The following is a 27952-nucleotide window of genomic DNA, read 5'->3' as shown; positions in this document are numbered from 1 at the left end:
ACTTCACACCTATTTCCAATGTTCATACTTTCTCCTGTTGCTGGGGCTTTTCTTTATCAGGCAAAAGCACTGGCTGGCAGAGTGAAAGCAGGATTTGTGCTGTGCATTTTACCATACTTCTACAATCCTGAATAATTTGTCCTAAAGGGCTTGCATTTTCAGAGAAACGTTGAAGAGCAGCACATCCCCGTCAGCCCCAAATGTTAGGTGTAGAACAGGGAACGGGCAGCACTTCTGCATTCCCAGATCCAAGAGTGGACGGTGACTCCATATCTGAGTTCCAGGCGTGCATCTCTTGCTTGCCAATTGCCATGAAGTTAAAGCTGTACACCCCAGCTACCGGAGGCCCCTGTGTGTCGCGTGAGACTGTCACCGTATGTCCCAACAGGCATTCACAGAGGCAGTCAACAGAATGGCCACACAGCTCCCTTCTTTTAAAAAACTTCCCTTTATTCTTCACAATTTACTAATCCTTGAAATTAAAACACAGGTACGTTCCCTGCACAGCTGCATTTATGTATCCTCACTCTTACAGCTTTCAGAATATTAAACAAAAACTTTCAATATATTAAATAGTAAAAAATTAACAGCATTTTTCCTCTGTTTTGAGGATGGTCCTTATTACTCTAAGTTGAAGGATATTGCCACGTTCAAAACACCAGTTATTCATCCAACAATTAGAGAATCTCAAATTTTGCCATCCTTATGCAGCAAGCGATATTTTCAGTTGTGGCAGTCCCATTGATTTCATGAGACACAGTAGTAAATCTGAGTGAAAACAGCACAGTTAAGGGAAGCTATCTTCTAGATATGGAATTTAGTTGAAAGCCTAAGTGAAATCCCAGGCGTATCAATTCACACATGAATTTTCCCATCTAATTCAGTGCGACCGGGTTCAGCATGAACAGTATTAAGCATCTTTTATGTTTATGAAATAATTCATAAGCAACATCCCAGTGTGCTCAAAGGCATCTTTCCCTGAAAGCTGAGATTTAGAAACCATGTCAGTCAAAATACTTTTAAGTCATTCTGGTCTTCCCTTCATTAGAGTTTGATAAACTTGAAATATTCTTGACCAAATCATTAGTGAAATAATTCTGTTGAAACACATATTTCCCAGTCAGCTTGAGACATCTGAAACAGCAGTATCATTTAATAAAATTGCCACAAAATAGACATTATTGTTGTGCACTCACTAGTCAAAAATATTTACAGTAATGTCATGAAAAGTTGAGAATTCAGATGAGTACCTTCAGAAACTTAACTGCTACTGAATCCCTTCAGATAAAGCTTCATAAAGCGGTGTAAAAAAGCAATTTAACAGTTGGCTTCCCAATGCTTTTTAACTACAGTTCTGTGTACTTGCAGAAAAAATATTTAAATTACAATTAAAATAGATTTTAGGTTCTGAAAACATGAATAATCCAAATCAAATGCTTTTTATTTTTCACTAAGTGGCTCATTAACCACAGATACTCATAGATTTTTACTATGCTTACTGTTGGTATACATACAGATGGATCTATGCCACTCTAGTTTTTATCAGATAATAAATACCTATTTTGACAATCTAGAACAGAACCTGAAGTATCTATAGACAAATTAGCCAGTATTTCATCTCGTGATGGACAGAGACATGCTGTCTTTCACAGGGAGTCTTGCATAAGCCATGCTGTAAGAACTCGGACATAGTCAGCATAAAAAATTTTTTAGGACCCTTGAGGTACAGGGACGTAGCCGAAACTCTTAGTCCCTTCCACCCTCTTCTTACTCTTCAGAATCTTGAATTTTTTGAAGAGCAATGTCAGCTAAGCCAGCCTCACTTTCCAGTGGACTTTCAGGGTGCAGGGCTAGTGCCTCCGTCTCTTTGGTAAATTCAGGTTCTTCTGGTCGGTCAGTAGCACGATTGGGATCCACTTCTTTGGTAGCATCTGGACCAGGATCTGACTGTTCTTCACTTGTAGAACTACCCTCTGCTAGTTGCACTTCATCTAAACAAAAGAGAAATTGCATCATCAGCAAACACTGAACTCATCTGCAAGCAAACATTTTTATTATTGAAGAATAATAGACACTAGGAAACTTTGCATCAATTACAAAGGTGATTAATTTAACCAAGCTTCATCAAAAAAACCCTAAGATTACTCCGAAACTAACCCTACACAAAGCCCTCATTAATTTATCTTCAATTTTGCCATACTTCTTTTTAATATATAGAGGAGCAGAGTAGGACCCTACAGTTATTTTAACTTTCAAGTCAAACACGCTTTATTGACACTATTCTTACAGTTAGCTTTTCAAAGAAAGGCTGCAGGCCAGTTAAACATAGAATACCTGTGGGTTTTCTTTAAAAAAAAAAAAAAAAAAAAAAAAGGCATGTATGTGATTACGTAGGAAGCATTTTTGCATGTAACAGACTGAAGAAATTATTTGCTAATAAACAGTTGACCACAATGAACTTTAGTTGAAGTGAGTCATCCTAAAATTTATAACCTGACTGCATGGAACGGAATCATCTATTGCACCTTTACTTTTCAAGCAATGTTTTCAGAGAAAAAAAATTGTTAAATAACTTCCTGCCCTGATTCTGCTGAGTAGGGTTTGTATGCTAGCAATTCTAAAAAGAAAGAAGGGAAAGCCTACTTGGGGGCCCCAGCACCTTCAGAAGGAGTTCATCTTGGTTTCTCATTCTCTGTTAAGGTTGACAGCCAGCTGAAAACACTGTCACAGCTAGCCACAACCCTGCCAAAGCCCTGCCAAGGTCTCATTTAGCTATGGAGCTAACTGCCTTAAGCGCGGGCTGACGCATAGACTTCCTTAACACTCGCCCTTGTGCAGTGGAAACTCTTAAACGCTTGGTTTTACTTGTAGCTGCAGCTGTGGGATTTCCCCCCACCCCGATGTACAGGATTTGTAGGGAGTATTATTAGCTTTCTGAAATCAAACTGCTGTTGATAAGAGCAGCTTTGACGCACCACCATTCACAAGGTGACCTGAAGGTAGGATGAATTCACTGCCTTGCTAACAATGCATAATCTGGTAAGGTCTATAGTGTGTTGGACATGTAGCTGAAGAAATTAGTGAAGATTAACATGTAGATAGTGCAGTAGTAACATGTCAAAAATGTTAGCTTCCCTTTTTAGGAAGGGAGGGAGAAGAGCCTTCCAAGATGCTGTCTCTTCCCCTGAAGAGGACAGCGGCTGGCCACTGACGTGTTCCGTTAATATCAACCTGCAAGCGTGTGTATCTGTCACCGGTGTGAGGCACCACACTGCTCACAGCTCGTTATGTTTTGCTGTGTTGGTATGCAATATATGCGGGGATTTCTAGTAGCTTTGCCTCCAGCTTCCATAGTCATCTTGATCCCATGCAACAGCAACTGTTGGAACAGGAAGCTGTTGAAAACTTCAATAATTACTAATGTATTCCTCATTTATAACCTGCTATAGTTTTTACAGTCCAGCTGAAGTGAAGAATACTACCATTATAAGAAAAGTGTGATTTGTCCAGTGCATTTCTACAATCTCCAAAAAAGGGAAGGGGAATCTAATAAGTTGTAAAAGAGAAAAAGTGATTTTCCTATTATTTCACTTACAGAAACATCGTATCACAGTAAGTTGGAGGGGGGTGATACAGTGGTTTTTCTGTCATTATGTATTAATTATTTGCTTATTGAAGAGAGAAAAACACCATTAACAATTTAAAGAGTAATGCTTCCTTTCTTCACATTGAAAGTACACAACACAACACGATACTGTGATGATGAAGAAGAAAGTATTACAGGAGAACTAACATCTACATTAACCATTGCAACTGGAAGGAGTGGGCTTCCTTCTTATTATCCAACTTGTTCTAACACCTCCAACAAAAGGTACAGTAGCATGAAACTTCTGCATGATTTTGATTAAAGATTTGGATTTTGAAACAGTGCAGTGTAATTCAGAACGCTTTAGCTGTAGAACCCTGTGTAACTCTAGAATTAAAAACCAGATTTCAGAAAGCACCTAGCATTTGTAAATTGAAAGACTAGAATTCCAACAAATGCAGGTATGCTGTTATGTTACAACAAAGATTTTTCTTTCAACCTCAGCTGTTACAGATTTTAAGACCTGTTACTATTGTCCCTTGTGGTGCAGTTAATGCAGCATTAGGTTCAGCAAGCAAACTATAGATCCTAACCTTTCTTTTGCTTTTTTTCTTGTTTCCTTTTTTCTTTGGCAGCTTCTAGTTCTTGTTTCTCATGGATTTCCTTCAGGGTCTTGCAGACTTTTTTGTGGGTAAACCAGTGTATTTTCTGGCAGTTCTGGTCGCAGTACATCACCTGAAAGTTACCAGAGCTATCAATTCATCTTTATGTACTAAAAAAATATACAATATTCTTGTATTTCTTAGTGTACCAAGTTAAATCTCTCTATGTATATTACTTAATGGTATTTTTAAGCAATTTGTAAGCTCATATGGAGTGATTCTAACCTATATAAAACTCTGTAAAGAATAGTTTGTTTTGCTAACTCTAAACATACAGAAATTTTACTCCTTCTTAATTCTTAAACATACACACTTGGAAATCCAAGTACTCCTACTTGTGAATTTCAGGCATTTCTCCAAGATGTAGATGGCTTGCACATTTTCAGTGTAGGCATACATGCATAAGTCTACACAGTAAAGAGCCAAGCATTCAAAATCCTCAGCACCTCAGTGGCACTATTTTTTGTGATTCATTATAACTATTTATGGATTCTTACCATTTTACATACTGAACATCTTTTGTCTGCTCCCTTTCCCCCACAAGTTGTACAGAATTCAGCATCCACAAACCCCACCTGGCCAGTAATGGCTTGTGTCAGTACAGAAAAAGCCGTGGGATCAGACCCCTGAAAGGTACGACAAGAGGTGATAATGAGATTAAAAACCAACACTATCATAAAGAGGGACACACAAGAGAAAAACAAAACAAGCAATGCACACTTGCAAGCAGCCAGCTGCAGTCTCACTGAAGATGCCATAGCAGCAAGAACATAAAACTAAATCGCAGAACTTCAATGAACATGCACAACCTAACATTTATACAACTAGACAGATTTTTATATATAAAGTTAACTCAATCCTTAGCTTCTGTAGAAGGGAGGATAAAAATTATAATTTTTTACTCTGTAAATTATTAATAATACTATGAATGAACTCAGTGTTCTTTACACACTGTCATCCACTTGTAGATCCTAGGCAGCAGGTTTTCACAGATTAGTCTCTGTGCTGGCACACAGAAAGATAATTTGCTTGTCACTGAAATACTGTTGTGCTCAGTGTACTCAGATACTACAGACCAAATGGTCAGAACTCGGAATCTTCAAAAAAATTATTCGCATATTATTATTTAGATATTAGTTGCAGTATCTTTCCCATGCAATACAAGCAGTAAGATTTAGTATATTTTACTGGTAAGCATAAATCATGACTGTTCTCTTGGGCAATGACGTAAACATTGGAGGAAAGAAATGCCAGGTTGCTCCAGCTCTAAGTAAACCCTTAAACTGTTCGACTACCATGGAATATGCACGATCATAACTATTACGACAGTGCTGAGATGCCCAGACTGAATCCAAGTAATTGTGCGTGCCAAAGGGCAAGGCCTTCCAGGGAATTAAAAATTTATAGCATCTCCTCCTTCCCAGTTCTGCATAACAGACAGAAATCCAAGGCAACAAACTGTATTTCTTTAAAGGGAGAAGGCAGAAAAGGCTGCAAGCTCTTCCAAGAAAAAAAGGACAGGAAGGAAAATGTTTACTCTAGAGCAAGTCTTAATGCATCATGATGGCTTATGTTTTCACACTGTGTTTATTTTTCTGGCTTAGACAAACAGTAGGGATTGCATTAAGCCTCAGGACATTTTAGTAGACTGGAGCCACTTAAGATGGAGGCTATTTTTAATTCACTCAGCATAATCCAAACACGTCACAAAATTGTTCCATTTTCCCGGTGTCAGTGCATATGACATCTAGCTCTCAGAGACCAGAGAGAACATTCTTAAAAAAGAATAACAACTCTTGTGTGAGATTTATTATGAACTAATTAACAGTACTATAATGAAGAGCGTGCTAGCAAAGATGTATGAGGAAAACTGAAGTTAGATTTTTTTACTTGTAATTTTGATTTCCTAATTTAGATATGCATTTTACTCTATATTGCATCATCTTGCCTCTCTCTGTGATAAAAGGAGTTTCACAGAATGTCTTCCCTTTTTCTACCATCATATACTACCAAATTTTTGTGTACACTAGAAATGCATTAAATCTAGGAAATGATTTGATCTTAAATTGAATTTAGACATTGTGAAAAAGAATGCAAAATGGGTTTCATCTGTGTCTGAATCTACAATTTGTAAAAGCAAATGGGCAAAGAAAAACTGAATAGACATCCCAGAGTAGGAAAAGAAAGCTCTGACACAGAAACAAACTGTTCCAATTTTCTTTAAAAGCTGAGGTATTTAAGCATTCATTATAGGCACAGGAAAAAACTATTAGTTGAAGTATTTCAGATCATTTTCCTGCAATATGTAAAATAAAATTCCAGTTTGCCAGAGAGTTCAGGGACATTCAAAAACCTTTCCTTAATATAATACATTGCAGAAGCTGAGAAACAGAAAGATGGCTTACTTTAAACTGACTTTACCATGCAAGTTGCCTGGAAAGTATTTTCTTGATAGGAAAAACTTACTATTTCAACAGGAGCAATGCTTCTCACGAGCTGCTGGAGCAACGTAGCTTCACAGTAAGGGAACTTCCGGATGCTTTCTCGAATTAGCTTCTCTTGATATACAGGGAAACCATCTTTATCTCTCCCTTTCAAGAGACTAAATTTTTTAAAACGAAAGTCAAATAAGAAATCACATAGTAAATGTTCAAGAACAAATATACAGCGTGCTGTACTCTGTTCTCCTGACTCTGTCCTCTTTCAAATTATAGAGAAGAATTATAATTCAAAATAATTTGACAACTTCAAATGCAACAGTGTTTAAAATGCAAATTAATTTATTTTTATTCTAATGCACAATCATTATGAAATATAAAATAACTAAATGTATGTTCTGAAACCACTACTTACTAATTCAGCCACACAGAGAAAAATAACCATCTACAGGTAGACTAGTATCTACATCAGACTGAAGTAGCAAAACGCTGTTGCGTTTAAAAACGAGCATTGTAAAAACAAACACTGGAGAATACACAATACTTTAAAATACCAATTCTGCTTTACTTATGTTTAATAACATGTTATAGTCCTGAAGCTTCTATATTTATCTGGTTGGCTCCTGCTTTTTTATATGGATCACTGATGAACTATTTGATTTTAGTGTGTGAAAGCTGACTTCATAATTTATTTTCAGTATCACACAGAAATCCGTGGAGGTCTATGGGGAATGCGATCTTTCTAAAAGCCAGGTCATTTACTTTGATACTTAAGATCAGGCAGCTGGTTTTGTAACTCTGAGTAGGTTCTGAAGATCTAAGTGATTTAAGAGTCCAAGTCTCATCCAGAGCCAGTGGGACTTGCAGTTCTTGGTTGCTTAAGTGTTTTTGAAAAAAAATCTCACCCTGTATGACTTGCTGGAGAGCAAAATGGCAAGCGAAATGTTCCCAGATGATCCATATCAGACACTGAGAAAGTCTTTTTTTCAAGCCTATCACTCCCCTTTTTCTCCACCACATGTTGCTCTCTGCTGCTTCACAGCGTATGTGTGATTGCCAAGCTCTAACCAGTTCCAGCAGGGAGCTGAAACTCTAGGAATGTCTCCTTTGTACCCCAGGAAAGGACAATGCCGCTTCAGACAGAAAAAAGGGAGTCAGTGCCACCCTGAAGTGACTGCAACGGGGATTATTTCAAAATTTACTTGGCATAGCCTTTATCCAAGACAATCCAATCTATTACTGCAGTTGTCTTTTTCTGGTATCTGTAAAGCTGATTCATACGTATGCGTTCAGACCTCTCTGTAGAAATACATACCTTTTAATAAATCCATCCAGTTTATCCTCTCGCTCTTTTAAGAATGTGATACATTTCTGGAAGATGCAACTGATGTAGTGCATTTTCATAGCAAGTACTTCATTCATGTCTTTCTGCTTCATACATTTCTCACAAATTAGATCCAGAACCCTATAACATTTCTGCAGTGCTTCTACTTCGGCCAATAGAGGGTTCTCTTTTACCAGCAACACGATCTATGAGAAAGATTGAAGAAAATGTAATCCAATTAGGAACTAATATTTTTAAAACTTGTGCATTAGCATTAAAGATTACATAGCTCATTGTAGCTAAATTTCAGTGGAGTTTCTAATAGTCCTCTACTTCCACCTTATGCAGTCTTCCCCTTCTTTTTCCAGTCATTATTTAGTATTACTATTTAGTATACTGTAACTCAGAGTTCCCATAAAAGAAACATTCAAAATTAAGACTGGTATTAAAAATAATAAGGATTTTTCCCGAATAAGAACCTGAAGAATCAAAACTGTTTCAAAAGAACCAGTTACAGAAACTACTATACACTGGCCTAAAATCTCTCTCCTTTTGAACACCTAAAATAAACTCGACTTGTATGATTTAAGCAGTTTCACAGAACGCATCAGCCTCACATAATCTTGAAGTACCTCAGGTAGACTAGTAAAGCACCGAACTAACCATTTTAAGAGGCAACTGTATACTCTGCTTGCTAAATTAGCTGCCGCTGGTGCATTACTGTTTGTATGTACTGCAGATACCTGGTTGGCAACTGTTGACAAATTGCTGACTTTGAATGCCAAGCCCAAGGAATTTGTCTTTGAATTTAGGTGTATTAATTTCTCTGAACTACACTGGAAGAGCAAACCATAAAAGACATTATTTTCAGCCAAAATACTGGGAAGTAAAAATAAACCCCTCTTGCCCATACTTTCAGAAACAGCAGCAGCAGCAGTGAATATTACTATGGTGAACCAGTGATGAAGGTAGGAAGACAGATGCTGAGACAAGCACCCAGAGAACAATGAGATTTTGTTAAGACAGGAAATTGTTTTACGTTTCCACTTCAAGTGGGGCTAGGAAAAAAAGCCAAAAAAGAAAGCTATTTATGGTTATTGATGCAAAAAGTACAAATCTCTCCACTTAAAGGTGTTAGTTCAAGATTCTCGTGTATATAAACACTGAAATAGCTTCATCTTTGAGTCATGTCTAAACACTGAGCCCAATTCTTTCTCATTTTCAGAAGCATCTGAATTAGTGGATAATGCTTTTGATCTCAATCGGACTTCGAAGAGTTGAATGCTTTCTGACATAAAGAAACAGTTCCCATGCCAACAAACATATACAATTTACATATTACTCCACCTTAACAGGATGCATGTTAGTAGTAGTAATGATTTTATGTAGAGGCCCAGCTAATTTTACTGGCAGTTTTGGTTCTTTATCTAAGCCTTGAGGTTTAGTATAGTAGTCCAGCCTTTCACGAGGAAAGAAGTTGTTGATGACCGTCACACAGTCATGTTGACCTAGAGACACACAAGAAAAAAAATCACCAATGAAATGAAATAACCACCAAAAAAAAAAGACCTAAAACCAAATTTAACATAAGCAATACAGGTGAGAATTACCCACACAGGAGCTTAGCATGATATGCTTTGTATTGGTAAGAGGCAACTCTTGCCATTCTTTTACATTCAGTATGTGTAACTTCTACGTTCAGTAAGTGTAACTTACTGACTCCCAGCAGGGAATGACTTCTTGAAATTTCATTTTGAGAACTCTATCCCCTTCCCGCATCCTCTTTCCCTGGTAAGCCAAAACTAAGAGAATAGGTATTTCTCCCCAAAGTTATACTATACTAGTAGTGTCATACTGGTGTAAACATTTCTCAAGAAAAGTTCTCTCCACTTTCTACTTTCAAAAATTAATGACATTTGCATTGGGACTTGTAAGTTTTCAGACCTGAAACAGGTAATAGTGTATTAACCTAAAGCAGGAGAAATTATAAAAACACAACATGCTTAAAATTTACCAAAAAAAGGACTGTGATGAAAGTAACAAGATGAGAGAAGTTACTCCCCCTTCTTGTTTTCTGCATCTGACAAAATGATGGATTACTTGGCTAAAGGGAAAGTAAAATTTAACTTCTCTAGTTCAGGACCACATTCTTTAAATTGATTGATTTATCTTGGCACTAATCCTATTAATCAGTAGAAGACACAGTCAACCAAATTCCAGCATTTGAAACCTTCCACTGTTTTAGAAGAGACTGTTCTGAGCTAATAGAGCACAGCACAAGACAAATAACAGGGCAAGAAGTATCCTCACCTCCCACACACAGACAGATGAATTAATGTTGGTTGGACAGAGAATAAAAAAGAACAGGAATGGATTCCAATGTTCAGACTTTTACGAAGTAGCATATCTCAGTATGCTTGAAAATATTTATTCTATCTTGGTGACGTGATGAGATTTGAAACAAGAATTCTCCAAAATTATGTTGGAGATAACATTCCCCATTCACTAATAACTCAATTCAGCATCACGTTGGAAAAGACTCTCCAAATCCAAAGTATAATTAATAGGAGTGGTCTTCTCTGACATACTAAGTGAATAGTTAAGGCTTTGCTGCTTGAAGCTCAAGTGAGCAATGTCAATCTTTTCCTCTTTAAACGGAGATATGACTGAAATTGAAACTGCACTAACTCACTATTCAAGAAGTAAATCTAAATGGCAAGGTAGGCCCTTGAATCCAGAACACCTAATGGACTTGTAAGAGAATTCTCAGACACTTAAACAATACGAGAAGGTTGTGTTGAAGTGAAAGTACAGGTCCTCATTTTTGGGAAGGTCATCTGGACAGCAATATCTGAGTCATTAAAATGACTCCACTTTTTCTGGTAATATTTTATCACATGTCCCTGCTAGAAATAGAGAAAAAGTGGTATATCTGGGAACGTTAATCCAGGAATCTCCCAGCACTGTCAAGATGTGTAAAGAAATAAAAAGGGTTTAGAAAAAAAAAAGACAAAATGAAACATAACAACAGAAAAAAGCCTGGTTCCACGTTTTGCCCAGGATCACACAGCATACTGGAATGACAAATCCCGGTCAGTAAGTACTGACTACCTCAGAAGAGGTTCCGAGACCTCTCCCTCTTCCACATGCAGAGGGAGAAGGGCAGGAGGTGACTCACGGCTAGCACACAGCATGCTCGTGGCAAAGCTCAGGTGAGGGTTCCTGACTCCTACCGCTACCTTCGTCCCTTCCTACAGAGGAAGCTCCAGTCATGCGCTTTGTACTGCAGAAGCGCACACCTGCACTTCAGACACCTCAAGTGTTACCAGCTTCCTCTTACTATTTGCAAAATCTTGCACACCTGGAGGACAGCAGTATCTATTCTTATAGATAAGCTCATTTGTGCTTTTATGAAACAAAGCATGGGAACAGAACACAAACTGACTCTGTTACAGGATGAGATGTAGAAAAAAAGCTGAACAACTGTGTCAGTTCAGAACAGGTCATTAAATAATGTTTCTCCAAGAAAAAGCATCAGAATCTAACATTTTACTTCTTTAGGAATTTAGGAAATGATAATAGACTTCCACCTTACCCACAAAAGCAGCCATCTGAGCTGCTGTCCTTCCCACAGAGTTAACAACATCAGTCTCTGCTCCAGCCTCTAACATCATCCAGGTGATTTCTTTGTTTCCTGAATTTGGGGGGGAAAGATACGGGGAATGAGAGAGAACAAACCAGAACTTGTAATTCTTTATGTTGTAGAAAAACAAGGAGTGAATTTCTTAAAGACCAGGAATAACACCGAGGGAAATGAATGTTCTTCATGTCATTATTCTAAGAATGGATTAAGAGAAAGGCACAGTGCTGCCTCCTTATTTATGGTTCCAGAGGGTCAAATCAAAGCAAAAACTGCTCTCTGTAACGCACATTCAGCGCCCCGTGGAGCTCATGGGAGTCATACGCGTATAACTACACTAGAGCTTGGTCCCTCTGGACATCAGTATAGAAGCAAATTCTACTAATCTAGTTTGACAGTTCAACTACAACATTTGCTATTCTAAGAAGAAAAACAAATGCAGTACTATTATGTAGCAGGAGCATAGAGAAGGGAACAGATTGTTCCTTTCTCCACAGCAGGAACTGGGTGTTCAGACTGGGCTAAATACCAAGTAAAATGAAGCTAAAATTTGATGGGAAGATTAGATGACTTAATTGGTGCCCTTCAGAGACTAATAAGGACACTTGTCACCACTCGTGCTGGTTCAGCTTTCAAAGGTATTCTTACTTTATCAGTTTTTGTGCGTATGCTAAGTACAGAAAAGTGAATATAAAAAAAGAAGGGGGTGGTGGGTGGAAATGAATGTTTCTGATTTGAAAACAAAGGCATTGCATCAGTAGTGCTCATGTACCTTTTACACTCACAGATAACAGGCCTTAAAGTCAACACTCAGAAGCATTCAAAGCCAGGATGACAGGTTAAAAGCTCAGCTGTGAGAAAATGGTAAAAATCCAGCATTTTCCATAAAGCTGCAGTCATTTAACAACCTCTAAGAGTTTCTTCCGATCTGCTGCAGCTCTGACATTACTCAGTGCCACAGAACGCTGTAATTTCCCAAATCTTTTTACTGAAGTTTTAGCAGAAAAGCAATTTGACAATCCAGTTAAGGTTCATATACACACATATGCCTTCCTTTTTTCATACTTCTGATGAAAGAAGGCAGAATTTAAACTCTACCTGGTAAGAAATCTTACTTCCTTAGAATCTCCTTTTTGAGAAGATCTAAGTGGCCTAGTAAAGAAGATACTTAAAATAACCTAATATTCCCAAATCTAATCTTTTCCCCAGAAGGAACAATGTTTTTTATGTAATGTCTTTTTCTCACTCAAGGAAATAATCGTTCCTTTCATCAGAGAAAAAGAATAGCAAGAGGAAAGCTGCAAGCCACCACCTGAGACAGGAGAAGATATATACAGCTATAAGCGCTCTCATAAAAAAAAAATAATGCAAGAGGAGAGGGAAAATTAATGTGAGAATATGCATTTTTAAAACTTACTAAATACATTTTTAAAAGCCCACAAGATAATTGCAAAAATAATATAGGAGAAAGGCAAAATTTGAAAAACACTGGATTGATTTGACAAGCCTCAAATATTAGTAAAAGCTACTGATTTGTAGTACTAAAAAAAGGCAGTTTGGTGCAGCATCTTTTTCAGTGTACCACAGTATAATTAAACAGAATGTATCCCACTGCATAAGGAAACAGTCACAGCAGACTGAATTTTGAGATCCAACAAACACGACGAAGTATGGAAAACTATATGCCTCAAAATACTAAGCAAAGTCAATTTTTATATGAAAAAAGATCCCAAGCCTGAACAGTAGCTATCCTATCCCACTGTCCTGATGATTCTACTGGTCTCGACATATTCACATGGTTCACGTAAGCAACAGTAAACCTGAATAATAGAAAGATGTCAACATTTTTCTTTAAATAATTAATTTACGGCAAATTGTACCCATCAATGTCATAAAAATCAGTGAGCTAAGTTTAGTAAGTTACCTGAAAGTCCAGCAAACATCAAGGCAGTATATCCATGCTCATGTTCATTGCAGTTAACATCAGCCCCATGTCGCAAGAGCAACCTGCACATGTCTATTTTCCCTTTGTACGCTGCATGCATTAGAGGGGTCATGCCATGCTAACAAAAGAAAGAGGAAGGAAGCAGCATACAAAAAAAAATTAGTTATATCTCTTGATCTTCATACCATTGATAATTTTTACTTCTACATACATACTCAGTATAACTACCAAAGCCTCATGTAATATTTAAGTTAGCAACAACAAAAAAGCTCATAAAATCTTCATGAAAAAATATGGTTACTAACATGCAGTAGATTTTCCATTTCCATGTCACTTTTCTGATTATGCTGTGCTATATATTTGAAAACAGAGCAGTGCTGAATAAATCAAAACCATTTACCACCAATTTGTCATTGGCCTTTGTATAAGACATTATTGTTAAAGACAACTAATGTTTCTGCTAGCAGGAAAAGCTTGTTTTAGAAAATTCGTTAGGTTCCTAAGTTATTTCTTTTCTCCCCTGCATTATAGGATAAACAACAAGAAAACTAGGAACAGGCTCTTGTTGTTTTTGCCATTACAAAGATCTGCAGTTCCTGAAACCCATCTTGCTCATTTTGAGTCATGATTACTGGTAATTGTGCTATCCTCCTTTCTCCCATTTATCCACCCTTTTGGTACCGTGCCTGTGGTCTTACATCAGCCAGAGCTCTGAAAGCCCTTGTAAAGATACACAGCTCTACCTAGACTTTAACAACCACATAGTCTCAAACCTTGCCTTTTGATAAACTGCACCAGTACAAAAAGGATTAGCTTCAGCAAGGGAGGCACTGAGTTTTTGTTAGAGTTGCACTGGTATAATTATAAATGCAAACCTGGGTAAACTCTACGGGAAATTTTCAGAACTAGGGTGGATTGTTAGTGCAGGCTCTCTCCCTCTCAAAGGGCAGGGAGAAGCACATTTCTGTTTGAGAAAATTGCATGACATTCCATTTTTAGAATTTGATACGCTTTTTCCAATGTGCTCTTTATTTTCACTTAGCATCAAGTCAGGATTCGTGTTACCAGCCAAGACATAGTAATTGCCCAGGAACATTCTCCAACACTGAATCCAAGGGAGTGTGCTTTAGTTTGTCCCTGAAGGAAATCAAAATGGCATTTTCTTCCTTTTTTTGCAGGTTAAGGCTGTGTGCATGAATACACTCATGTACACCGTTACTGCACCTCTGTAAATGCATGGTAATGTAATAAAATTGTCAGTTTGAGCCTTAATATGTTTCTTGTTTCACTTTATAATAGAATAAAACCCAATTGAGTTATATTTATCAGTATAATTTTCAAAAAATTCCTAAAGGTGAGGGAAATGAGGAAAGTATTTTTAAGTATTATATTTTCATTATTCCCCATACTAACTGAAAACAATAAAAAATGATTACTTGATGCATTATACTTTAGTAACCTGAAATATTTTGGTAAACTGCAACATAAACTGCCATTAAAGAAACAAAAGACCTGAAGAGATCACTTCACAAACACGAAAGAAATTTGTGATTGTTTTTGCTAGGTTTCATTTGTGGTCCTATAAAGGTAAGTAAAGGCTTTCTATCCTAATATAGAAAATACGTTATGTTATGTGATGTTATGTTACGTTATATTGACAGCAATTTTCATGGGCCAATCCCAGTCTGGAGTCATAGCATAGATTCGCCTCTTTTAGCAGCGCAGAAAAGTACTGTAAAGGGACACGAACACAGACTGGAGAAAGAACTTTAAGAAAACAATGATTTTAATTTTGGTTATATCTTGAATGCCATTTGTTTCAATTTAAAAACCTGTCTGAAGATTATAGGACCAAAGGTTGGGTTTGGGTTTTTTTTGTCATCCCCTCCTCCTGGGAAACTTTTTTTAAAGCCTTTGATTAAATATTGAAAGTGTCGGGCTGTGGTGTGGATGAAAAAAACCTATCAAGCAGAAAACACATGGACAGTTGTTAGAAAACTGGATTTGAAGTCACTAATACCAGCCTTTCACATTCACAGCAAACAAAAAAGGGACAGGCTAGACACAAGCTTATCCAGGAAGCTTGGTATCCTGTATTATGTCGCTATGCAGAAACTGAAATGGCTGCAAATACTCTTCTCAGGCTGAATATCGAAGAGAGGTCCAGCAACAGTCTGTTTTCTGACAGATGACATTTCGATTGTCAATACAACATACTTAAAAGCCTAAACTAGCAGACAGTGTATTAAGCATACAGATTAAACAAATTATTTATTGTTCCAAAATGGAACATAGGATGAAGAATCCATTTTCTAGCAGCTACTATGTAACATTCTTCTGCCCAAAAATCCAGTCTTTTCACCTCATTCCATAGGACAGAAACGAATCTTTCCCAGTTTCATTTACTTTGCAGGGATATTACATGGTTTACAGGGAGCAAAATTAACATCTCCTGTCTTCTGCAGGGCTGTAAGTATTCCCTGTATGTCTGACTGTACAAGGGGAATAGAGTTTGCAGTGCCTCTAGAAATTGCCTGGCACCTCCCTTGACCAGGTTCTTCAGCTCATTAACGAACAAGGACTCGCTGGCACAGAGGGGCTATGCCTCGTGGCAGCCAGCCCAGCCATTACACACCACCCTTCCCAGTTCCTGATGCTGAAAATATACTAGAAGCGGACTGAGGGATGGGATTCCAAGAGCTATGCTGACCTAATGCTGCCATGGTGGGGGACTCAACTGAAAAAAAAAAAAACCAAAAAAATTTCTATGGGGTCAGTGGGCTGGATCAGCTAACAAGGGAAGAAAAGGATGTGTGGGGAGGCAGGAGGGGCAGATGTGTACCAGAACCAGGGAGGGGTTGGACTCCACCGCCAGAAGCAGGGGAAGAAGAAAGCAGGTCAGTCTCTCTCTCTTCAGCACCTGAGAGAGGTATGCTTCCACAGGATGAATAAACACAAATTTATAAAGATGATAAACTGAAAAAGCAACCTTCTGCCTTCTAGGAACTACAGAGGAAGTATTCAATAACACTGTCTCAGCCTTCGTTGACCCGAGGAATTGGGGAGTGGGGGGTGGCCAGGGAACAAGAGTCGGGACAAACAAAACAAAACAAATACACAAACCGTATTACATCCCAGTGACCTGTGCATATTTGGCAGGAAAACTGACTATGTTGTGAGCATTTAAACACTCATGCTGACTGTGTGAGAACACAGACATGATACACGTGCATTTTTAAAAGCCATTGTTTTGTAGATAATACTGATGATTCGCTACTGAAGTAGCCACATAGACTTGTGTTACTCAAGAGGACAGAGGAATCCAAGTGGTCCCAAGGTTCCCAGTGTTTCACACTTCTCATGCTCACTTCACCCTTCTCAACCACGGAAATGTGGCCAAGATATGGCACACGTGGGCTGGATCACACTGGAGTAGCTCCCTCAGCAGGTACTGGGGTACACTACGACATTGCATGTGTGAATGCTAGCTGCCTAATAAGTCAGAGGTGATTTGGGGAAATAGAAAAAAGAAAAGAAAATAATAGAGAACAGAGAAAAGACAAGACTGTAAAAACCCTAGCTGAAAAACTGTCATAGACATTTGTATGCGGACACCGTTAAAGCATCCACCTCTCCCTTTCCCAGCTCATTTTGCAATGAGGAATGCAGCCCCACATTAACATGGAAAAAATGCCTTATTTTATTCTTTAGATTCAGGCAACTATACCAGTTCTATTCATTCAGAAAATTACAAACTAAACACATAGACTGGAGGTTTGGCTTTAATTTGAGACAATATTTGGGAAATTACTAAAAAGGAAACAAATGATGCAAAACCAGCAGGTGTCACAAGGAACACAGAAATACTAGTTGAGGAATGTCTTCAGAATCAACTGCCCTAAATAAAAAGGAAGAGCACTACTGAAATCAGATCAACTCATTAAGACTAGTTTAGGTAGGTATTTGGAATTGGATTGTAAAAATGTCTCTGACTTTTAACAGAAATGGTACTGAATGCTGCCAGTCTAGAAATACATGACTTGAATTTTCACTGGATGAAAGCCTTTAGAAATTTCACCCTTAAAGCTTTTGAATAAGATTGCCCTTACCTATCTTAAACTTACTGCAAGCTGGATTTGGAAGGTCATCAACAGATACGTGCATGAATACTTTTAGCTATAGCCAAGTATGAACTAACTAGAATATGAAATACTGTTCAGTGAGTGCAGATATGTCGATCATAGCTATAGCGCTCCTCCTTTATAGTCATCCTGCTGAGCTGTTGGTTTCACATATGTAACACATTAGAGTTCTCTGATGATCTTTCTGTTCATCTGCGGTGATGAAAAGTTAAAGCCTGCATCAGTCAGCGACCTGAATTGAAACCAGATAATTCTTAATAGCTGTTGAATCTTCTTTGGTTTGTGTATTTTGAAATAGTGTGTAAAAAACATCAAAAGACAGAACTCACTCTCCTCAAAAAAGGCAAAGGATCTGGGCATTTTCTGCTAGCATAGGAAGTCCATACTGGAATAGCAAGATAGATTAACTGAAGAACTGAACATTATCAGTATGAGTAAAGCTACACATATCTCATACAGTAATAAGCAGGCTGCTGCTGTAATTCCCAGAAAGTGTTCAGTTCTGTAATTAGCACATAGAAGTGGACTGTTTCTAAAAGATACATTTTATTACAGAAGTGAACAGCTGAATTACCAAACTAGAGGAAAAAAGTAATGCTGCTAATGCCAAATGATAGTTCTGTAGATAAGAAGATTATGAACAACCTTAAAATGATTTTAAATGCAGAAAAGCTGTGAAGCCTTTTCTGGTCAAGTCTCTCTGCTTCATCTGCAGAAGACATGGGATTGTAGCACTACAGTGCTCCTTTGCAACCTTAACTACCAACATGACTGGAGGAAACTTCCACGGCTAGAAATCCCACGTGCTTCCTCTAGACTGCCCTTCCGTAATAATCTGACAGATCTTAGCCACACCCTGCAAATGGATGGAGTTAACATCAGCAAACTGCCAACATTAAGTCACAACACTATTTACAAGCTCTGTGCTCCCAGGGGAAAGAAAATTCCTCAACACTTTCTTCCATACTATGTTTCCAAATTAGCAACCACTCCATCTAAAATAGGACAAAAAATGACTAAGCAGTGTGCATTTAAATGAGATATATTTGTGTTTATTTTGCATCCATTTCCCTTGCCCATCTATTTGTTCTAATATTTTGGGACACCTGAGCTTACATGCCCCTGAAGTTTTAAAGTTGCCAGAGTCAAGCTGTTAAGGACAAGTTTTGTGGAAGAGCTAAGTATTTCTTTGTTTTCATAAAGACGGTGATTAAGCCCAAATACCTTTCCTTTCTTCAACTACCTAAATCCACAAAGAAGCAACAACAAAAAAATTGATGTAGTCAGCAAAGATGCTGGGAAAAAACGGGGCTGTATCTGCTGGATATCTATAATCTTCTGGAAGACGGGCATCTGTGAAACTGATTTGAATAAAGGGGTCTTACTCTGCTTTCCAGTGACCTGCTGCTCCCAGTAGAGCACTGCAGACAGGAAGAGGTGAAGGGTGAGCAGTCTTGGCACATGGGCAAGAAAAGCATATAGACAAGAGATTTTTGATTTTTTTAAATACATGTAACAACAGCAGAAGCAACGCTGAAACACTGTGTCCAGCTCACATCTACATCTGTGAGGGAAGAAGGTGAAACAACTGTAATGGATTCGGAAGAGAGCCATGGTTACAGCTCAGTTACTGAAGAACCGTAACTTTAGGCAAGATATGTAAAAAGTCAAGGCATTTGGAAGACATTAAAATGTAACTTGGTCCTTGTCTAAAGGTACATAAAGACTGCTGATTGTCAGTAGTTTGTAATTTAGAAGAAAGCAGATCTAAGCAATTAGAATATACAGTCAAACCAAAAATTAAAGGGCCATCTTATGCATTTATTTTTTAAAATCAGGAAGTACAGTATGTAATGGCCTGCTTCTGGATGCTGTGGATTCTCTAGCCTGTGGAAATTATTAAATTGTGACTGCATGTTTGCTGTACCACAAATAGAAGAGAGAATTACATTAAACCTGTGCTCGTTCTGTGGATTCTCTCATGTAAAAAGGACTTTAAGGAAGGAAATGAGTTCTTGGATCCCAACTGAATTGTGCTCCCATTTCAATATCTATGCATTCAATGTTCAGGGCTGTTTCCTCATTCCTTAACATTAGTAAAATAAGTAACATTAGTAAAATAAGTAACATTAGTAAAATAAGTAATAATGTGAATTTCAGAATAAACTGCTAAGGAAGCAGCAGCAGAAAATAAGACCCAATGCATTCAAAGTAATCTCCAGTTGTGGCAACGCTGAATAACAGATGAAGCTAATGTTTATCTGGGGTTTCACACATTCTATTTATGTATAGATATTAGAATAACACACTAGATGGAAAATGGTTTATAGTAGAAAAATTCTAGAAGTTGACATGAGATGACTGATGGATTAAGAATCCTAAACAAATCTGACCCCTTTCCTGTTCAATATGTGTCATTACACACCACTCTTGGGGATAAAAAGGAGACTGCAAGAAGTCCATTGCGTGAACTTTTTAAGCCTTATGTGCCTTGGGTGTATTTAGTCAGATGTGAGCATTAGGCAAGTATTGTTAATACTGTTTCTTCTTTAACAATAGCCTGAGGCATAACTCAGTTATGGTTTCTATTAATAAACCATATCCTCTCAACAGTAATCCTGCACGTTGCACTAATACTGCATCAAGACTGCAGTCATTCAGCAATTACACTAAAAGAAAAGCTTTTGAAGTCCATACAATAAAGCACACTTGAAAACATACATTGTATCTTGTGTTCCTAAAATTAATTGTAAATCTTAGAGTAGTTTGTCAGAAGCTTGTTGAAATTCATAACTAGAAATTAAGGTTTAAATATTTAACTGTATTTAAGAATAATCAGGAAATGGATCTGTTGGCAGCACAAAAAAGGCTAATAATATTCCAGGAAGAGAACCAGTAGATGAAATGATAATTCGCCTCCATTCAGCATTCACAAGACCACATCTACAATACCCTGTCCAATTTGGGGCCTTCCAGTACAACAAAAACATGGATAAACTGCAGTGAGTTCAGTGAAGCACCACCAAGACATGGTGGGAACTCGAGCACTTGTGCAGTGAAGAGAGGCTGCAGGAACTGGGCTTGTTCAGCCTGGAGAAGAGATGGCTTTGGTGGGACCCAACAGCAGCCTGCCAGTGCCTATAGGAAGATCATTGAGAAGACAGAGCCAAACTCTGCAGTTATGGTGGCAGGAGAACAAGAGACAATGAGCGTAATTTGAAACGGAGGTTCAGACATAAGTGAAAAACATTTTCACTCTAAGTACAGTAAGGCAGTGGAACAAGTTGCCCAGAAATATTGTGCAGTTTCCATCCTTGGAGGTTTACAAGGCCAGGCAGGATAAAGCTCAGGGCAACCTCATCTGACCTCAGAGCTGAAGCTCCTTTCAGTGGGAGGCTGAACTAGAGACTTTCTGAGGTCCCTTCTAGCCTGAATTTCCCAGTGATCTTATGAAATGATAAAGTTGGGAAAAAATACAAATTGACATTTAAATTGATAAATTACACATTGATCTAGCATGCAAGCTGGCCAATTACAGTTTTGCTTCCATGTTACACTTCATATTAATGTTGCACGCTTTACAAAAACATTGTAAGAAGAAAAGGAAGAGGAAACATATGAATGTCACACCAGGTTCCTTTCTCCACAAACTTCCTCCCATCTTCAGGTAGCACTTAAGGATTTTACCTTCTACATGTCTATCACATCTGCCTCTGCAAAAGACAGTGGTGTCTTTTCCACTTCTGACCTAGCTGCTCACTGAGTATGTTCATGGTTCTGCAAATATAAGGCTTTGGGTGATGAGATGCAAGCATGAGATGGGGACACGTATTCTTTACCCACACTGTCTGCTGCTATCTAAGCAGAGGGACTAGTTCAGTGGAGGTGACAAGAAGTCAGGGAACACCCCCATGTGTCTTGCTGCAGTCTTCATCTTACCTTACAGACACCAAAGCTCATGCTGGAACTTGAGAGAAAATACAAACAGTATAGTACTATAAGTAACATTAATCTTTAAACTTTCTCAAAAAAAAAAAAAGTAAGAGTTCTTCAAAAGTTCATTATTCAGCTGCAGGCTAGAAATATCTTCAGAATAACTCTGATTTCCAGGAGTCTATATAGCAATGTTACTTAACAACAAGAAGGCCTTCAGACCTAGTTTTCTCCTTGCTAAACCCAGCACAATGCTTGTACAGTTTCACTGTACCTCATCCAAGCAATTGACACGGACATTCTTGCTGCCCAGTAGCCTTCCAGCCTCCTCGGTGTTTCCTTTAATTAGAAAAAAAAAAGACACAAAGAGAGAGAAAGGGGGGGTGAGAAAGGGAATAAATTGAGAATCAAGAGGAAAAAGATCAGTTCCATTCCTGATTAGAATCAAAATCTTTGAAGATTAACCACCTGGCATGTAGACTAATCATCAATAAATCAATCGCACTTAGTGAAGAGGCTTAGGCATGAACAGTGTTCTGTTCAAGCTAAAAGCCAAGAAGTCACAACATCCAAGAGTAGTCTGAGAGCATGCACTAGAAGTAAACATCCATTTTCTGTGAAGTAACTGACCTAAACACACACAAGAACAGGACACTAATGTCTTTTCATAAACTGGATCAGAACAATTCTGAATGAGTAAAATGATACTGAGCATTTTAACACATTCTGCACTTTGACCTCTTTTGGAGCATCTTATGTCTAAAAGAGCTATCTAAATTCTCACAAAAGGGAATTATCCGATTTCAAAGACTTTTCTGGTCTGAATGAAACACGCTTTATAATTTACTCATATCTCCTTTCCTGTTTAAATGTGAAATTTGCAACATTCCACCTCCCAGGTCCACGAAAGTGGAAGGAATTTGCTTTTGGTAATAAAGAATAGAGGTGTAAAGGACAAGCACCAAGGTAGCTTGATCACTGACATTTCTAAAAATTGCCAAATGCATAAGTAGACTGTAGTCTGAGAAAAACTGTGCAAGGAAAAGTAGACCATAACTTTGTATTTTTCAATTTGCTACAAGAATTCTTTCAGTTAAGCCACAGATCTAAGAACCTGATCTAAAGCCCTTCGAAGGCCTATTCAGTACTGTCAATGCAACTTCAACAGACATTCAAACACATAGAAATAAAAGAACATTCAAAGAGTCTAAGTTTGGGGAATTAAGTTTATTGCAAATTAACAGAAACTTCTGATCACTGATTCAGTCATAAGCAAAGCTCTTTCAGCAGCGATGTGCTTAATACAAATAAGCATTACATCCCTCATTTTAATGACAGGCTTCATGTTTATCGTCACTATATCACAAGGAGGTGCTCTTCCAGCAAATTTTCAGCAAAGCAGCTCTTGCAACTTCAGTGTTGGCTCATTTTCTTTCAAAAAACATTAGAAATACTAGAAATAAATTATTTCATAAAGCTTTTGGTGTGGTTTAACTATACTAAACAGGTTTCTTTACCCATTTTTTAAAGAATTAATTATTTTAGAGAAAAAAGCCAGTCACCTGAGTCATCTCACACACTTGATAAAGACCCAGTAAAATACACTGACTGACAGTCAGGGCACTGCAACTACCCCACTCCCCCAAATACTTTTTTTTTTTTAACACATGAGAAGCTTCTTAGGACCTGGAGTAGATTTCAGAACATCCCAGCAAAAGAACAAACATGAGAAACATAAGTCTTCAAGGGGTGATCTTCAAAGCAAATTTTAATGCAAGTAAAGCATAGCAAATTTGCATTTACAAGTTCAGGTTCTGTATGACAAAACATTGAAGGATTTCCAAACAAGACACTAAACTGACAGAGAAGTCAGACTTATAGAATTGATAGAGCTTAAAGTTGGAGCCAGGCTGTTCATAGTGGCGCGTGGTAGGAAGCAAAGAGACAACAAGCAGAAGTTGAAGGAGAAAGAAGCTTCCGACTGGATATAAGGAAAAATATTTTCACTATGAGCCCAGTAAGGCAGCAGAACAGATTGCCCAGAGACACCGTGCAGTCTCCATCCTTGAAGGTTTTCAAAGCCTGATAGGATAAAGCCCTGAGCAATCTCGTTTGACCTCACAGCTGACCTGTTTTGAGCAGGAGGTTGGCCTAGAGACCTTCTGAGGTCCCTTCCAACCTGAATTATCCCATGACCATAATCATAAGCATCAGGCCAGTTAGAAGTGTCTGCAAGACAAAGGCCTGAAATTCTGATTAAAGTGAGTCAATCAAACTGATTCTGATACACAATAAATTCACTGCTGACTGTCCTACGCTTGTGGCTCTGACATAGAGGAACATTTTAATATAATTGAGAGTGAAGCCCCAAAACTATAAATAAAATTCCTTATGGGTTTGAATTGCCTCAAAACTACATACAGAAATGTGTGGACGACATCAGGTGTTTTTAGTTTACCTCCAACTAACAAACATCACTCACAATTTTCAAAATACCATTTAGAGTATAACTGTTTAGATAGGGCTGTGAAATTCCATGTAGCTGGACCATGAAACCCAACTGTTACAGTAAGTGTGACAGAAAGCCCCCCAGCAATAAGCATATGCACCACATAACGTGGTGAAACTGCAACAGTTACATTAAATGCAAAATAAAAGTCTAAAGGGATAAGAGGTGCACAATACCCTGGACAAGCTCAAGTTAAATTAAGAACATCGTGTCTTCAAGGACATCCTGGTCTGGCAACAGCACATAAGGAAACCTGTAACAGGCTAAAGAACTGGATTATCCCCAAGAAAACATTTTTTTGCAGAGCACATTAACACAAGTCAATAGACAAATGTCAGTGTACATTACTAATATGAACACACACAAGAAAAACGTAGGCTTTCCTTGGCAGAGTTAGTTAGCCCAACCTCGCAGCTGGGCTTCCCCAGCCCGAAGAGCACAGCAATGCACGCCCCTCCACGCCTGGCAAGCGGCCCCCTTTGCGCTCCCGGGAGGCCACAGCCCGGCCCCACGCTCCGCCAGCGTCCGAGGGAAGCGCGCTCTCGCTTCCAGGGGAACGGCCGTTCTCCCCGTGTGGGAGAAGGGGGCCGGGGCCCCCAGGCGGGGGCCGGAGGGCGGGCAGGCCCGTACCACGGGCCCCCGAGAACGGCGGCCCGCGGAGCCCTGCCCAGCCCGCGGCCCGCGCGGGGCGGCAGCGCGGCCAGTAACGGCTCCGGCGCCCCCGCCGAGGGGCCGCGGCCTGCCCTCGGCCCGCCGCCACCGGGCGCGAAAGCAAACCCTCCTCGGGTGCAACCGGCGGGGCCGGTGCAGCGGGGAGGGGGACCCGCCCGGGCTCTACGAGGCCCGCCGGAGCTGCGACAGGGCCCGGCCCGCGGCGGCAGGACAGGGCAGGCCAGGGCGCTGCGCAGCCTCCGCCGAGAGGGGCGCCGGCGGCAGCTTGACGACGAGGAGGTGCAGGCGGCGGGGCCGGGCCCGCCGGGGCAGCACTACCGCCCGCCGCCGCGGAGGGGCGAGGGCCGGGCCGGGCTCACCTGAGGCGATCACTCCCAGCAAGTCCTTCTCCTCCGGGCTCAGGTCACCTCTCCTGGGGGGAGCCATCGCGCCCCCCCGCCCCCCGCAGACGGTAAGGCGGACTCGGGACGGTGCCGCCCGGCGAGGCGCGCTCAGCCCAGTCGCGGCGGCAGCCTGGGCCCGGCAGCGCCCCCCAACCGCCCCCTCCCTGCGGCGAGCCCGGCGGCGCCCGCCCCCGCCCCGCTCCTCATGGCGACTTCCTCCCACGGCCCCGCCTCGCCAGGGGCCGGCCGCGGGGTAAACCATTCCCGCCGACGCGTGGGGGGGATTCGGTGCCGGGTGTCCCCCTCCGCCGGCTTCCCAGCTCGGCGCTGCCGGAGAGAAGGAGACTGATCCTCTCTTATCCCTGTTCTGGAAGTGAAAAACGGGTTTTTGCTTTCCTTTTGCCACCCTCTTTCTGGCTTCCCTGCCGCTCCGCCTTCGTGCCCCCCCCGGGGAGGTGCCGGGAGTGGTGCGGCCGGGCGGAGGGGGCGGCCGCAGAGGCGCCCGTGTGTCAATGTGTCCGTCCTTCACTCCTCCATTGTCTGCTGCCGCCGCCGCGTCTGCCCTCCCCTCCCCGGACCGCGCAACCACCCGACAGGTGCGGCGGGCGGGCGCCCCTCACGGCCGGGCCGCCCCGCCCCACCCCGCCGAGAGCGCGGCCGCCGCCGGGCGGGAGCGGCGCCTCAGCCGCCGCCGCGGCGCTGCCCGGGCGGGCGGCTTCCGCGGGCTGCGGCGGGGCAGCGCCGGGCGGGCGGGCGGGCGAGGCGCGGGGCCTGTGCGCGGCGGCTGTCGCGGGTCCGGGCGGGCGAGGCGGCGGGGTTGAGCGGGTGCCCGCGGAGGAGGCCCGCGCGTGGAAATGCCGCCGTGCGCGGGTTTCCGCGCCCCGGCCGCCCTCGCCTCCCCGGCCGCTGCGGGGGGCGAGGCGCCTGGGCCCCTGCTGCGGGCGCGGGGGAGCCCGCTGGGAGCCCCGGGCCCCCGGCACGGGCGGCGCTGGGTCTGCTGGCGGGTACCCGGCGGCCCGTCCTTCCGCGGGGCTTTCTTGCCTTTCTGTGGCATCGGTTTGCGGGGTGGCTTTTGCTGGGCAGGAAAAGGTGTTTTTTTCGGCTAAAGCGGTGGCTGTGTCACGGCATCCAAAAGGAAGCGCACTTTGATGAATCGGGAAGTAACGCGTTTGGGGTGTTCAGAGCGGTGCCTTTTGTTAGCGCCTTTCTAAAATTAAACCGCCGGTGGAAAAATGATCTTTGTTACGGATCCAACTTTCCACTCCTCCAGCCGAAGCGCTAGTAGGCACAGGGATGATCCTGCAGATCCCCAGCAAGGGTCAGAGACGGGTTTAATATCCTTGATTTCTGCGTGTGCTTGTACGAGAGAGAAAAGCAGAATCCTAATACTTGGTGGTACTTTTTACCCTTCTTTGTCCTACTCTTCAACGTACAATTTTTATGTCTTTTCTTTTAAGGAACCTGTTTTTTCCTCTAAGCAATTTTTGAAGACATAACCTTATCAGCAAGCTGATTTTTTTTCTTTCCTTAGTGCTTGCAGGTCATCTCATGGCTACTTATTTATTGGAATCTCTTAAGTACTAAGCTTGTTCTCTGTTTTCACATTTGTTAATTGCTTGACTGACTTTCAGAAATGGTGAAGTCAGATTGTTTGCTTCCTGGTTCACGGAAGAGCACGCTCACTGAATCTAGTGTATCTTCATAACTATTTGGGTACAAAACCGAAATGTGATACGATTTTATTGTAACGAAACTGTTGAATTCTGTATGTTTTCCTGATTTTAAAAATCGTGGAAATACAAGGTTGTACCACCATCTAGTTTTACTTGAATCAACAAGTGTAAATAAGAGAGGTTGCTTTGAACTTCAAATTATAACAGATTCCCTTGACTTTTTTTGTGGGAAACCAAAAATGGCTTGAAGGAAATGTCCTCAAGACCTTAGAGTTTTTTATATTCTGCTCCAGAAAGATATCCCCGTGTAGTGCTAGCAGAAGTCTGTCACTGGCTGAACCGTGAAGGCTGAAATTAGGGTTTAAGTGGTCTGTTGTTGGCTCACTGCAGGGTGCGAATTTTACCCGCTGTGAACAAATTCTGTGATGTTATAGTACGCTGATAATCTGTATGGCACTATTAAATAAGAAGAGCCTACAAGCTTCTTTTTATATTTCAAAAAAAACCTGACAGGCATTCAATGTACAAAAGTATGCATATTACATTCATCTTTTTTTAACGTGAGAATGTCAGTACTGTCACTGCACCCTAGTTCACAGAGTAAACAGGCAAACACAATTTTTCCTTGGCAGCCTCACTGGAGCTCGTTTGGTGACTTAAGGCTGCAGGAGTGCTCCATCTGTAAGGGTAATAAAATACTGTAACGCTAGTTAAAAATGTTTCTTGCTCCTGCCTATGGAAGGTTTCTGTATGACCTTCAATCTGGTAGTTTGCGGACATTTCACAATCTTTGGTTTATCCTTGCGAGATCGTGATGAGGTAATGAAGTGCTGTTACCTCCATTTTATGTATAAAATTTGAAGCATGGTGGCAGCAAGTGATTTTTCCAAGGCAGCACAGGGAGTCTGTGTCAGGGCAGGGAACTGGAACATGAAAATGTAGGTTCTGTACTTTTGTGCCTTGCACCTTAATGCATTTTCTTTTATCTACTGTATCTGTTTCACATATTTAAGTTGTGAGTATTACTGTGTGGTAATTAATAATT

General features: G+C 40.6%; 2 protein-coding genes across 5 annotated transcripts in view; one reads left to right on the top strand and one right to left on the bottom strand.

Annotated features, from left to right (window-relative positions):
• Window positions 1-429: 429 nt before the first annotated feature.
• On the bottom strand, window positions 430-25407 carry ANKMY2 (ankyrin repeat and MYND domain containing 2). Of its 2 annotated transcripts, XM_082321251.1 has the most exons (10): window positions 25211-25407; window positions 21945-22009; window positions 13575-13713; window positions 11606-11704; window positions 9358-9518; window positions 8002-8216; window positions 6715-6850; window positions 4746-4874; window positions 4180-4321; window positions 430-1991 (listed from the first exon to the last, which is right to left on the bottom strand). In XM_082321251.1, the coding sequence occupies exons 1-10, from the start codon at window positions 25275-25277 to the stop codon at window positions 1768-1770; spliced, it is 1377 nt and encodes a 458-aa protein (XP_082177377.1). In that variant the 5' UTR covers window positions 25278-25407; the 3' UTR covers window positions 430-1767. The 2 variants fall into 2 exon arrangements, with proteins under 2 accessions (XP_082177377.1, XP_082177378.1); XM_082321252.1 differs by lacking the exon at window positions 21945-22009.
• A 350-nt stretch (window positions 25408-25757) lies between these two features.
• Window positions 25758-27952, top strand: part of BZW2 (basic leucine zipper and W2 domains 2) — a 61278-nt gene continuing 59083 nt past the window's right edge. The window contains exon 1 of one of the 3 annotated variants that reach the window (XM_082326984.1): window positions 25758-25830. The gene's annotated coding sequence lies outside the window, so the exon portion shown is untranslated. The remainder of the gene's footprint in view (window positions 25831-27952) is intronic. The other 2 variants (XM_082326987.1, XM_082326985.1) reach the window with 2 other exon arrangements.

This window comes from Platalea leucorodia, assembly GCF_965183815.1.
Source record: "Platalea leucorodia genome assembly, chromosome: 1".
Taxonomy (NCBI): Eukaryota; Metazoa; Chordata; class Aves; order Pelecaniformes; family Threskiornithidae; genus Platalea; species Platalea leucorodia.
This window is presented reverse-complemented; position numbering and strand designations above follow the sequence as displayed.

What these genes read in the sequence shown, in the direction of transcription:
- ANKMY2 (XM_082321251.1), bottom strand. Translation starts at nt 25,277, where the DNA reads ATGGCTCCCCCCAGGAGAGGTGACCTGAGCCCGGAGGAGAAGGACTTG. An exon ending in GTGTCAATTGCTTGGATGAG is followed by an intron (nt 13,714 to 21,944) that starts GTACAGTGAAAC and finishes TTCTTTTGTTAG; the next exon opens with CATGGCATGACCCCTCTAAT. An exon ending in AGAAAAAAAGCAAAAGAAAG is followed by an intron (nt 1,992 to 4,179) that starts GTTAGGATCTAT and finishes TCTTTTGTTTAG; the next exon opens with ATGAAGTGCAACTAGCAGAG.